Source organism: Ruditapes philippinarum, unplaced genomic scaffold, assembly GCF_026571515.1.
Source record: "Ruditapes philippinarum isolate M1 unplaced genomic scaffold, ASM2657151v2 ctg5456_1_1_1_1, whole genome shotgun sequence".
Lineage (NCBI taxonomy): Eukaryota > Metazoa > Mollusca > Bivalvia > Venerida > Veneridae > Ruditapes > Ruditapes philippinarum.
In genome coordinates, this window is record NW_026862704.1 from 45,072 (window position 1) to 57,578 (window position 12,507).

Here is a 12,507-nt window from a genome sequence, read left to right on the forward strand (position 1 = left end):
TTTGCTGTCAAGAGCAGATAATTCTTTTGCAGAGTTATCCCCCTTTTCTACTTTCTTTATATAGTATCCAGCATTGAGAAAAGTAGGGAGACAGGTCTTTTTTAGTCAATACTTTTCAGTGTATGATTTCTAACAATAAGCTTTTTTTAACTTTAAGTATTTTGAAATAGAACTGAATATGTTTTATCATTTGTGTTAATTTTGAATCTGAAAAACAAGCTTCAGTACTGTAAAGACAGTTTAAATAATGGGTCTTTTTATCTTTTTGTATGTGTTGACAATGATTTATTATAGAATTTCATATAAAAAAAGGTTCATATAAATTGTATAGATATTTAAGGAGTTTGAAAGTTAAACATACGACATATTTCTTGTAGAATGGTTTATTTACAATTTTTCCTTAATTGTTTGATTGAAAGAACCCTTCTGGATGATTTATTGAATGCTTTATTTAACGTTGTTTGCATTTTTATAACAGCCGCTCTATGCCCGCAAGTACCAGGTATACAGATGTGTAGATTCCTGTTGTCAATAGTTACTCCTTTATTTTCTCCATTTTTTTTCTATTTACAACCATTTTACTGACCTTGAACCTTGAAGTATGTCACCTTTTTTTTTTCCATCTATTTCTGAGTTGCAGTCACAATTAAGTATTGTACATGCTCTGTGAAATCATATACATGTATAACTGTACTTCTAAACTAGCGTTAATGAAAAAATTATTAGAACGGTAAAACTATGTAAGAAAAATAGATTGTATGTAAAAAGATCAAGGGTAAATTGAACCCCCATATCCTGATATGAAACACTACCAGGAATTGGAAGTTTGTAATAATTCATGATATAAGTTGTATTTAAAGGTCCATTATGCATTGTATTTCTCAAAAACTTTATATTTTTTGGTATCTTGGTACAGTTTCCAAAACATTACTCATTTGTGATTTAGATGAACTATGCCATTTTGCTCTTTTGGCAATTAGAGTGAATTATTATTTTGTATGGAAGTAAAATTACTACTTTGTTCACATTTTGCTACCTTTATTACACATCACTGCAGGTTTAATGCTACTTTTTCTAAACATGCTCTTATCTTAATCCATTGTTGGAGTAACAAAACTATGTCAAAAAGCATGGCGATTATTAAAAACATTGCTGACATTTCTAAAAGGATTAAAAAATATGTATTTCTGAGGCATAAAACCTTTAATTGTTTTACTTTTACCTAATTGACATACATTAAAATAAAAAATATTTCATTGAAAATTTGAAGACTGGAAGTATAATTGTACAGTTGTTATGTTAAATGATTTCACATTTCATGTACTGCAACATATAATCAAGGTATTGTCCATCACAAGATCTCAACTAAATGTACATACATTGTATTTTTATGTTGTTTTTGTGGTTATAATTAATTTTGGCAGTATTTTACAATTTTCTGTTATTTTTTATTTTTTGTTAGTTATTGTATTATTTTTCTATGTAAATTTTGTTAAAACTCTAGGCTTATTCAAGAGTTGATAATAATTTTATAGAAAATATATAATTTTTATATCTTTAACAGGAAAATACATGAAACAGTGTAAATATTTAGTTATTTACATTTATATATTAATATTCTAATTAAAATAATAGTAGTTTTATTGTGTATAATGTTTGAATATATTTCAATCACTGACTGGCTTCTATTGGTGCTTTATTGTCTCTAACAGTTTCTGTAAATCTTTTTTCACTCATCCTTAACTGTGAGATGTGGATAAATTTAATGCTAAATACATTATGATAATCAAACAATAATAGCTAGACTTGTATCAATGTATAGAGTTATGGGCCATTCCCCAAAAGTCATTTTGAAAATAATCCAAATATTTCTGGTCAGAAAAGTTATGATATATGACACTCTGAAAACAGAAAAGAACACAAATGAACAAGTAAATTGTTCACAAAAAACCACATTTTTTCAGCTTTAATAATGACAATGTGTGTGTAATTTTTGTGGGGGGGGGGGGGAGGACTGGTCAAAGAGATTATAGTTTTCTGCCCAAAATAATTATACATCAGTTTAAACCCTGACAATATAGGCCCAACACACTTGATGCCAAATTTATTGTGTGTAAAGTTTTTGGGTTAAAATCCCTAAAAAAAAAAGTTTACACTTGTCAGTATTCATGAATTTCATAACCAGAGTATTATATCAGACATTTTATGAAGGGAATCAGGCAAGATAAAAAGATGAATGTTGTGTTTGCATGATGCATGTATCATTTATAATGTATACTCTAAGACCATTGTTGATGTAGATTCTAAGACCATTGATGATGTATATTCTTAGACCATTGCTGATGTATATTCTAAGACTGTTGATGATGTATATTCTTAGACCATTGCTGATGTATATTCTAAGACTGTTGATGATGTAGATTCTAAGACCGTATATTCTAAGACCATTGCTGACATTATATTCTAGGATCATTATTGATGTATATTCTAAGATCATTTCTGATGTAAATTCTAAGACCATTCCTGATATATATTCTAAGATCATTGAGATCATTGCTGACATATATTCTAAGACCATACTTGTATATTCTTAGACCATTGCTGATGTATATTCTAAGACTGTTGATGATGTAGATTCTAAGACCGTATATTCTAAGACCATTGCTGACATTATATTCTAGGATCATTATTGATGTATATTCTAAGATCATTTCTGATGTAAATTCTAAGACCATTCCTGATGTATATTCTAAGATCATTGAGATCATTGCTGACATATATTCTAAGACCATACTTGTATATTCTAAGACCATTGCTGATGTATATGCTAAGACCATTGCTGACATAAATCTTAAGACCATTGCTGACATATATGCTAAAATCATTGCTGACGTATATTGTAAGACCATTGCTGACATATATTCTAAGATCATTGCTGATGTATATGCTAAGACCATTGCTGACATATATTATAAGACCATTGCTGACATATATTGTAAGACCATTGCTGATATATATTCTATGACCATTGCTGACATATATTATAAGACCATTGCTGATGTATATTCTAAGACCATTGCATACAGTCTTATATAAGTAGGGAGAGCATTGGATAAGTAATCCATGGATTGCTGGTAAGATCCTTAGGCCAGGCGTAATTTCCCTGTGACAATTGTTTTAGACGTCGAGTCTAAAGGTCATTTATCTCCCACTGCTGATTTAGAAATTGTTTGGGATGAGTAGTCGGTCACTTGCAAAGAAATTGGTAATTACTGGATAGTTATCCAGGAAAGTTTTAAGGTAATATGACTTAAAACATGTGTTAAAATTGGATCATAAAGAGAAGGAAAAAAAACAATAAAGCACAGAATTTGAATTTATTTGCCAGACTTTCATGAACCTGTGATAAGTGATACTTTAACTATAATTTCCAGGAGGCAGCAATGCTTGCTAGTTTTTGCTAACTGAAACAATTAGTTTGCTGAATTGCCTGTATTTCTTGATTGAGTCACTAACAACTGACAAACAATTAAATACCACACCCTAAGATTCCGTATCCATTTTACCTCCGCATTTTACCTCAGAAAGAAAAAAAATGTTTTTAACATCCTTATTTCTCTTTTAAAAGAAATTTTAGCACAAATATTATTAATATTCAATAATCTTTTTACTTAAATGTTTAAGAGATTAACCTTCTGTAGCAGTTTTCTTTTTATTTATACCACCCACATTGATATGTTTTTGCATAAGATTTGATAAATGGCTTTGTTACACCCCTTTTCTAAACGGTTAACCATGTATAATTATATTAAATCTGCATGTAAGACATCTAAATAAAAAAATAAGATGATTATCATGTTTAAAAAAGATCTTTAATATATTTGTAGGACACAAGTTCAACGTATTGCAGCCTTGGACTCGAGCTGGGCTCACCTTGGTAATGGGTTAAATGCCCACAATAATCCATCGTGGATGCAGTTATATCTGAGTGCCTGTAAACTACTGGACCTATGTTTGTCTCTACCAGCTGATACAGTCCCTCAGTTTCAACTGTAAGTGTTCATTGACTTAATTCAAGTTAACTGCTTTCAGTATTTTAGGAAGACCTCAGGTGCCCCTCCTTGCATTATTTCATGTATTTCTAACTGGCCTTTTGGGGACTTTCAAGCTTTACTGGCGGAGATCTCAAGTGACCATGCATTATTTCATGCAAGGATAGACACCAAAATAAAAAACCCAAAAACATTCTGTTTAAAATAGCGTAACAACCTAAAGAAAAAAATCCAAAGTTTTCGGTGGGATTTGGGAAACCTAAGCAGTGTTGGAGCAGGTTGTATTTAAAATCATTGAAAATAACCAAATTTGGCCCCATACCCCCCATAAATTTTAAAATCCTAAATATCTGTTCTGAAAATGGTATTGATATATAGATTAAGTCATTTAGCTAAAAGGGGAGGATCTTGAAGATTATTTATGATGGCATCAACTATTATAATAAATATAAGCCACAATAATTGTTACATTTTAGATATCGTTGGGCATTTATTGGTGGAGCAGCAGCTGGGGAAGGTGAAGAAGACATGGAAGAAGAAGACAAAACAAAGAAGAAAGAAACAAGAGGAAAACAAAATCCTAGAGGACGACAGCAGTTTAAACCTCATATCATCCGATTAGCTAAACTGCTTAATACTAAGGTAAGTGTTAAAATTGACGATAATGCTTTGGAGAGAAAAACAATGATGGAAATTATTTAAACTTTAGCTGAAAATAAGGGTTTTTTTCCAGGCAAACACTGCTCAACCCAGAAGTACATGTAATACGATTAACCTTATGCAAGTGTATGACTGTCGACTCCATTGTTGTCTTTGCATTATTATCTTTGATCATAATTGACAAAGTAAAGTCAAAAATTTATTGAAGTTTAAAAACTTGAACCATTAGGATTGTTGTATACTTTTTGTTTATTGATTTACATCTGATTTGTAATCCAATGGTGCTGGTTCTATCCCTGGCCAAGAATTAATCCTGCCATGACAATTGATCTTAGACATTAAGTCAAATTGTCATTTGTCTCTCACTGTTGATTCAGATGTTATATTGGATAGGAAGTTGAAGAAAGGAGTAGTTACTGGTATGTTATCCAGGAAAGCTGGTTAGGTGAACTGACAGCTAAGGCATGACAAAAACTTTGTTAAAATCAGCATTAAAAAAAGATAAACAAACAGACAAAGTACATGTACATCTATAATGTATTAACTAATGATAGACCTAAATGATTTATGAATCTTTTGATTTCAGTTACAGGGGGATATTCCTATGATGAAGATGGTACCAGGCAGACCATTGCTGACTTTTACACATTTGAGATCACTACAAGAGTTACAGCCCTTCTTTAACACCTTGTGTCTGGCTAATCAGACTGATAATCTATTTAGGGCTGTAAGGCAGCTTGGAGCCAGCAGTTCACATAACCAGTCTAAAAATTTAACCAATGGGCATGGAGAAATGACAACTTCCCTCCAGTTTGAGACAAAGAATTCCATTGGTCAAGGAATACCCAAGTCAAAATCAGTTCCAGCTTTCCCAGTCAGTCAAAGTCCAAAAATAGAAGCAGCATCATCGGACAGCAAGTCTAGTCAGCAGTATATTGAAGAAGTTCTAATGAGAGACTTTCTGGAACCTATGGTTTGAAAAACGAACAAAAAAAAATATTTCTTTCAGAATATAAGGCATCAGGTAGCCAAAGTTAACAAACTCTAAATATCTGTAAACTATTTGACACTATGCACCTAATTTTTACCCATTTAGTCTTTCATGTCAAATGAAAGGAGTATAAAATAATGTACATAATACACTTCAATATGTAAAGTTCAAACCAAGGAAATGGCTTGAAATTCTGAGAGAAAACAAATTCTTACAATAAAGTAATAGACTTGGAATATAAGCAGACTCAATCAAACCGAGCTTGCAACATTTAATATTTTTGCCATTTTTGGCGTTCTTTAGGGATTCTATTTTTTTCTATTTGTATGTTTATTTCCATTTCAAATGCACAAATATACTTCTTCATAGTCAAATAATACAATTTTATCTCTTATTGTTTTTACATAATTATGATGAACAGTCTTTAATGTGTTCTTACATATCTATAAACTATAAAGTTTATTTCATTTTCTGTCTCAATGAAAAATTTCTATGAGAGATAAATGAGTCTTGTTAGAAATAGAATCACAGGTCAGGAATAAAAATTTTAGGAAAAGGAAGGTATGAAACATAGTCTAAGATACTGTAAACTTGTCATTCTGAATCTGAAAGTGATTACCATCTGCCACTAGAATAAAGCTAGGCCAGTCTGACTATTTATGATGTATACTGTTGACTGACAAACTTTTTATCAAAAGATCCCTAAAGTTTATAATGGACAATTTCAAAAATGGAAGTTGGACAAGTTCATTTAAGAAATTCAGAAGGTTAAAGGTTAACCGCACTAACAATTCTTAATATGTAAATAATTAATTGTCAAGACGTTTGTATATTGTGTCAAACTGATCTCTAGTTTAAATGTAAGGGACTGCATGTACATTTTGTATAAAAAAATTGCTTAGTTTTTAGTTTAAGCTTGTTATAAAATAACATGTAGTTAACTTAAAAAGAGCTTCAAAATTATTGACATTTTTTGTGTGACTTTCGTGTTAATCAGTAAAAAGTTTATGATAAAAAAAGATGATATATCTGTGAAATATGTTGTATGTAAAGTTGAAACTAAATTTTTATTGTTACATTTATTGATAATGAAAAAGTGGAAAAGGGGGATTGTTTTCCATTTGAAAATACCTTATATATGTTCCTGTAAGGTGGAAATACTGCAGTATCTCCAATAATTGTTATAAATATCTTATTGTTTTGTTATTTAGTTATTGCCCAAATCTTAATTGTAAAACAATTATGATTCAATTCCAGGTTTGTTTTGTTATATATACATGTAATACTTGTTAAGTGATTTTTTTCATTATTTGGAAAAACACAATATTGTTTTTTTGTTATGCCCCCACAGAGTGGGAGCATATAGCGTTGCACTTGTCCGTCCGAGTGTCCGTCCGAGTGTCCGTCCGTACGTCCCAAAATCTTGTGAACGCAACTCCTCTTAAACCGGATGGCAGATTTTGCTTAAACTTACAGGGATGAACAACCTTAATGTGTAGATGGTAGTTAAGGAAGGAATTTATGCTGCGACCAAATTTAACAGAGTTATGGCCCTTTGTTGATTTTTTCACTATGTACTATGTAGAAATTTTGTGAACGCAACTCCTCTTAAACCGGATGGCAGATTTTGCTTAAACTTCCAGGGATGATAAACCTTAATGTGTAGATGGTAGTAAAGGGAGGAATTTTTGCTGCGACCAAATTTAACAGAATTATGGCCCTTTGTTGATTTTTTCACTATATACTATGTAGAAATTTTGTGAACGCAACTCCTCTTAAACCGGATGGCAGATTTTGCTTAAACTTACAGGGATGAACAACCTTAATGTGTAGATGGTAGTAAAGGGAGGAATTTTTGCTGCGACCAAATTTAACAGAATTATGGCCCTTTGTTTATTTTTTCACTATATACAATGTAGAAATTTTGTGAACTCAACTCCTCTTAAACTGGTTGGCAGATTTTGCTTAAACTTACAGGGATGAACAACGTTAATGTGTAGATGGTAGTAAAGGGAGGAATTTTTGCTGCGACCAAATTTAAAAGAATTATGGCCCTTTGTTTATTTTTTCACTATATACTATGTAGATATTTTGCGAAGGCAACTCCTCTTAAACCGGATGGCAGATTTTGCTTAAACTTCCAGGGATGAACAACTTTAATGTGTAGATGGTAGTAAAGGAAGGAATTTTTGCTGCGACCAAATTTAACAGAATTATGGCCCTTTGTTGATTTTTTCACTATATACTATGCAGAAATTTTGTGAACGCAACTCCTCTTAAACCGGATGGCAGATTTTGCTTAAACTTCCAGGGATGAACAACCTTCATGTGTAGATGGTAGTAAAGGAAGGAATTTTTGCTGCGATCAATTTAACAGAATTATGGCCCTTTGTTGATTTTTAGTTTTCAACTTGTGGCACATGTAGTCCAAAAAAAAAATTTGACCTAAAGTATTAAGATTGACAGAACAGTGGCGTGTGGGGGCATCCGTGTCCTATGGACACATTTCTAGTTTAATTCCAGCATTATCAAACAGTTGCCAAAAGTTCTTGCTACAAAGTACAAACAAGAATCGAATTTTATGTCTGCATTATTCAATGAAGTCATCCAGTCATACTTTTACAAAGGGCTTATTTCAAATTATTTGCTCTTGTTTATATATGTACTATTGTTAGTCATATATGTTTGGTGATGCTTTTATGGAAGGAAATATTAACATTTAGTTATGACTGAATCTGTATCTATGTTTTGACTTAGTAAAGTTGTTATTTGTTAAAGAAATTGATGTATTTGTTTAATGTTGTGGGTAATTATGTATATGAATTTATATCAAACTTAAACTTCTCCTGTAACAAACTAAGTTATATAGAAGACAATGTGGGTATGGTATATAACATTATAGTACTGCATCATGGGAATATCTTTCTATAAACTCATAGATATTATACCCACCCACCCACTAATGTTTTTCTTCACCCTGGGACTTCACCTATCCTATCCTATATTATTAGCACAAAGTAAGAAATTTGGGAAATTAATGTAGGTGTAAGAACTAAATATACGTTTATTCCATCATGATGACAGAATGTACCTGTTAGTTCCTCAATGGGAATGGATTTTTTAAACATACAGTTAATGTACCTGGTTCCAGTGACAGTCATATGGTAAATCCTCTCTAAAATATCTAGCACTGCAGTTTTGACATATTCATGGCCATTTTAGCGCATAAAGAAAACCACTGCATTGACATGGCAGTGTAGGGGCAGACAAAAGGTAAACCCTTCACTCAGTATTGGTAGCCAATGGTTATAAATGCCTGATGCATTACCATAGTAACTTGTTTCTCTGTATATAGTTTGGGATGTTCATCAGAAGTCTTTAGTGCCATCTATTTATAGACATGCCATCTAATTATACCCCCACCACAAAATGTGGGGGGGGCTATAATGGATTCGCTTTGTCGCGTCGGTCGGTCGGTCGGTCGGTCAGTCGGTCGGTCGGTCGGTCGGTCGGTCCGTCCGTCTCCATTTTCGTGTCCGCTCTATAACTCCTATACCACTTGAAGGATTTTCTTCAAACTTGGCTCAAATGTTCACCTCGGCAAGGGGATGTGCAGAACCCATGTTGCCCATGTGTCAGCTCAAGGTCAAGGTCACAATTGAAGGTCAAATATCAAACACAATCATATATTAGGACAGTATGTCGTGTCCGCTCTGTAGGTCCTACAATAATTGGAAAGATTTTCTTCAAAAACTTGGCTAAAATGTTCACCTCAACAAGGGGAATGTGCAGAACTCATGTTGCCCATGTGTCATTTTAAGGTCAAGGTCACAATTGAAGGGTCAAATATCAAACAATTAAATATTACACAATATGTCGTGTCCGCTCTGTAAGTCCTACACTAATTGAAAGATTTTCTTCAAAACTTGGCTCAAATGTTCATTTCAACAATGGGATGTGCAGAACCCATGTTGCCCATGTGTCAGCTCAAGGTCAAGGTCACAATTGAAGGTCAAATATCAAACAATCAAATATTACACAGTATGTCGTGTCCGCTCTGTAAGTCCTACACTTATCGAAAGATTTTCTTCAAACTTGGCTCAAATGTTCACCTCAACAAGGTTATGTGCAGAACCGCATGTCACTCTTTTGCTGGCTTAAGGTCAAGGTCACACACTTGAAGGTAAAAATTGAACCTAGAAAATGTTCTTTAATTTTTAACATATATCTGCATATTTCTGAATCTAGGAAAAGGTATTTGCTTGAAACTTAAAAATATAAATGAAGTATCACAATTAAGATATGCTGGTCAAGTTTCATAACTCTGTATTGCATTTTAACAAAGTTATGCCCCTTTTTAATCTTCAAATTTACATACAATCACATATTAGACAATATGTTGTGTCCGCTCTATAAATCCTATACTAATGGAAAGAATTTTCTTCAAACTTTTCTCAAATGTTCACCTAAACAAGGTTATGTGCAGAATCCATGTCACCTTTGTGCAGGCTAAAGTCAAGGTCAGACTTGAAGGTCAAAAATTGACTTGGAAAATGTTCTTAGATTAAACATGTTCTTTAATATTCCGGAAACTAGCATAGGTATTTGCTTGAAACTTGAAAGATATATGAGGTGTCACAATTACGATATGCAGGTCAAGTTTCATAACTCTGTATTGGATTTTGACAAAGTTATGCCCCTTTTTAAGTCTTTAAATTTACATACAATCAATACTAGACAATATGTGTGTCCGCTCTATAAATTCTATACTAATGGAAGGATTTTCTTCAAACTTTTACTCAAATGTTCACTCCAATTGGGCGATGTGCAGAACCCATCTTACCCTTGTGCAAGCTGAAGGTCAAAGGCCACACTTGAAGGTCAAAAATTGACTTATAAAAAGTTTAGTATATTGGGGAAAATGAAAGGTTATTTGTAACTGTTTCGAACATGATTTGATAATAGATATTTTTACTATTACCTGTACAATTAGTCTTTTTTTCACCAGAGATAATTTCTTTTTATGTATTTGTGTCACTTAAGTTATTCCCTTAACCACCTTTCCAAGTTGTCTTCTGTCAAGGACATTGGTGGGGGTATGAATCGCATTCAGCGATAGTTCTAGTTATAGAAATGTTATCTATTTTTAGAACTTCAGGACCAATATTGAGTGTTTTGTGAGCTGTAAAATGCATTAAAGTGCTGTTTTGTTTCATTAATGTTTTTTCTTTTCATGTCATATGAAGAATTAATTATTTACCATATTAACATTAGAAAATACCTGAATGTGATGTGTAGTTGTTAAATTTTACAGATATTTTTCTTGTAGTAAATTTCTGCTTTGAAATTTAATAAGGGCTTTCTGCAGCTATGAAATGTTTTTGTGCTTAAAAATTAAATGTATTCTTTGTTTGCTGTATTATCAAAATATCAGACTTTCATTAAATTTTACAGAAACACATCATATCTTTCAATGTTTGTTTTATCTTCTTTTGTCAAACTTGAAGACTAGTCTTAATGGCATCTTTATTTCCTGAAATAGTATTGTACATGTATCTATCAAATTGAATAAATTTTTATTTTACATAAATACATAATTCTAGGAAACAAGGCTTCACAAATTTAGATTTAAAAACCATACAAATTTGCAGATTTTATGTTTACATTATAGATTGTAATATTAAGCAATTATGAACTTAAGAATTAAAGAACACATCAAATTATTGTGGAGAAAAGTCTGAAATCAAAATAATTATTGTTTTTGATTTTGTTTTTGTAGTCTTTTAACAAAAAAATGTAATATGTGTTAAATTATTTTGAAAAGAGTAAATATTATTCATGAATGGTGCATATTTTTGTATGTGCTCAGTACTAGTGTGCCCATGCCATGTGATTGTTATGTCTGTTTTAGAAATATAGTAGAAAAAATACCTTTCCCATTGACTGCATATCTTTTCTGAAATATGCATATCTTTTCTGAAATATGTAAATCTACATGGCTTAGTTGAGTGGTGAGGTGATACCTTGTGCAATGAGATGGCGTTTTTTAGTTCTCCCTCGTGACAACAGGGAAAGAGAAGATAACGATAGAAAAGTCATATTCAGATGCTTGTACATTGGTTACTTGTTTGGGGGGGGTTTAATAGTGACGACAAGGAACGTGTTTTTATTTTTGCCTATGATACAAAAGAGAAAGAACATAGTACAAGGACGAGTATAAAAAAGATTGCCGAAGGTTTTTAATAGACATAAACATTACAAGGTTTGGGCACACTGCTTACATATACATTAATCATCTGGTGATTGGTTGTGTATATTACATAGATTTTATTTATTGATTTATTCATATTTGGATTCTATTTTGATGATTATATAATGATACTGTTACCATAAATAAAGGAGAACATTAACTATGTATGGTTGTGTTTGTTGTTTTCTTGGAATGCATTTGTAAAGGTCGCCTCTGTGATAGTGGCAGTAAATCATAGGCTGTTACTGCTGTGTTTTCAAAAAAGTAAATCTTGCAACCCTTACCAGCTGAATCTTCAACACTTAATGTATTGGAATCAAAGTTCCTGAAGGAAACCAGATTATTTTAAAATTTAAGATAAATCCAACTTGCAGAATAGGTTAACCATAAAGGCCCTATATAACTGGAAAAATGGATGGCACAGTTATATAACTTTGTTATATGTACTTTGTATTGATAAGTATTAAAATTCGTAAAATATGAAGCCATTAGTTTAGATAGAACTGATATATCTTCTTGCTGGTTTAGGTTAATCCATATCCATTTTTCAAATG

At 32.0% G+C, this 12,507-nt stretch overlaps 1 protein-coding gene across 1 annotated transcript; it reads left to right on the forward strand.

Annotated features, from left to right (window-relative positions):
• Positions 1-484: 484 nt before the first annotated feature.
• Positions 485-9,113, forward strand: LOC132719955 (protein dopey-1-like). Its single transcript, XM_060703916.1, has 5 exons — positions 485-502; positions 3,888-4,052; positions 4,529-4,694; positions 5,299-7,039; positions 8,216-9,113. Exons 1-4 carry the CDS (start codon positions 486-488, stop codon positions 5,689-5,691), a joined length of 741 nt encoding a protein of 246 aa, XP_060559899.1. The 5' UTR covers position 485; the 3' UTR covers positions 5,692-7,039; positions 8,216-9,113.
• Positions 9,114-12,507: the final 3,394 nt, after the last annotated feature.

Excerpts from the sequence above, each read along its gene's own strand:
- LOC132719955 (XM_060703916.1), top strand. Across the intron at positions 4,053-4,528 it reads ACAGTCCCTCAGTTTCAACT|ATATCGTTGGGCATTTATTG; the intron begins GTAAGTGTTCAT and ends GTTACATTTTAG. Across the intron at positions 4,695-5,298 it reads CTAAACTGCTTAATACTAAG|TTACAGGGGGATATTCCTAT; the intron begins GTAAGTGTTAAA and ends TTTTGATTTCAG.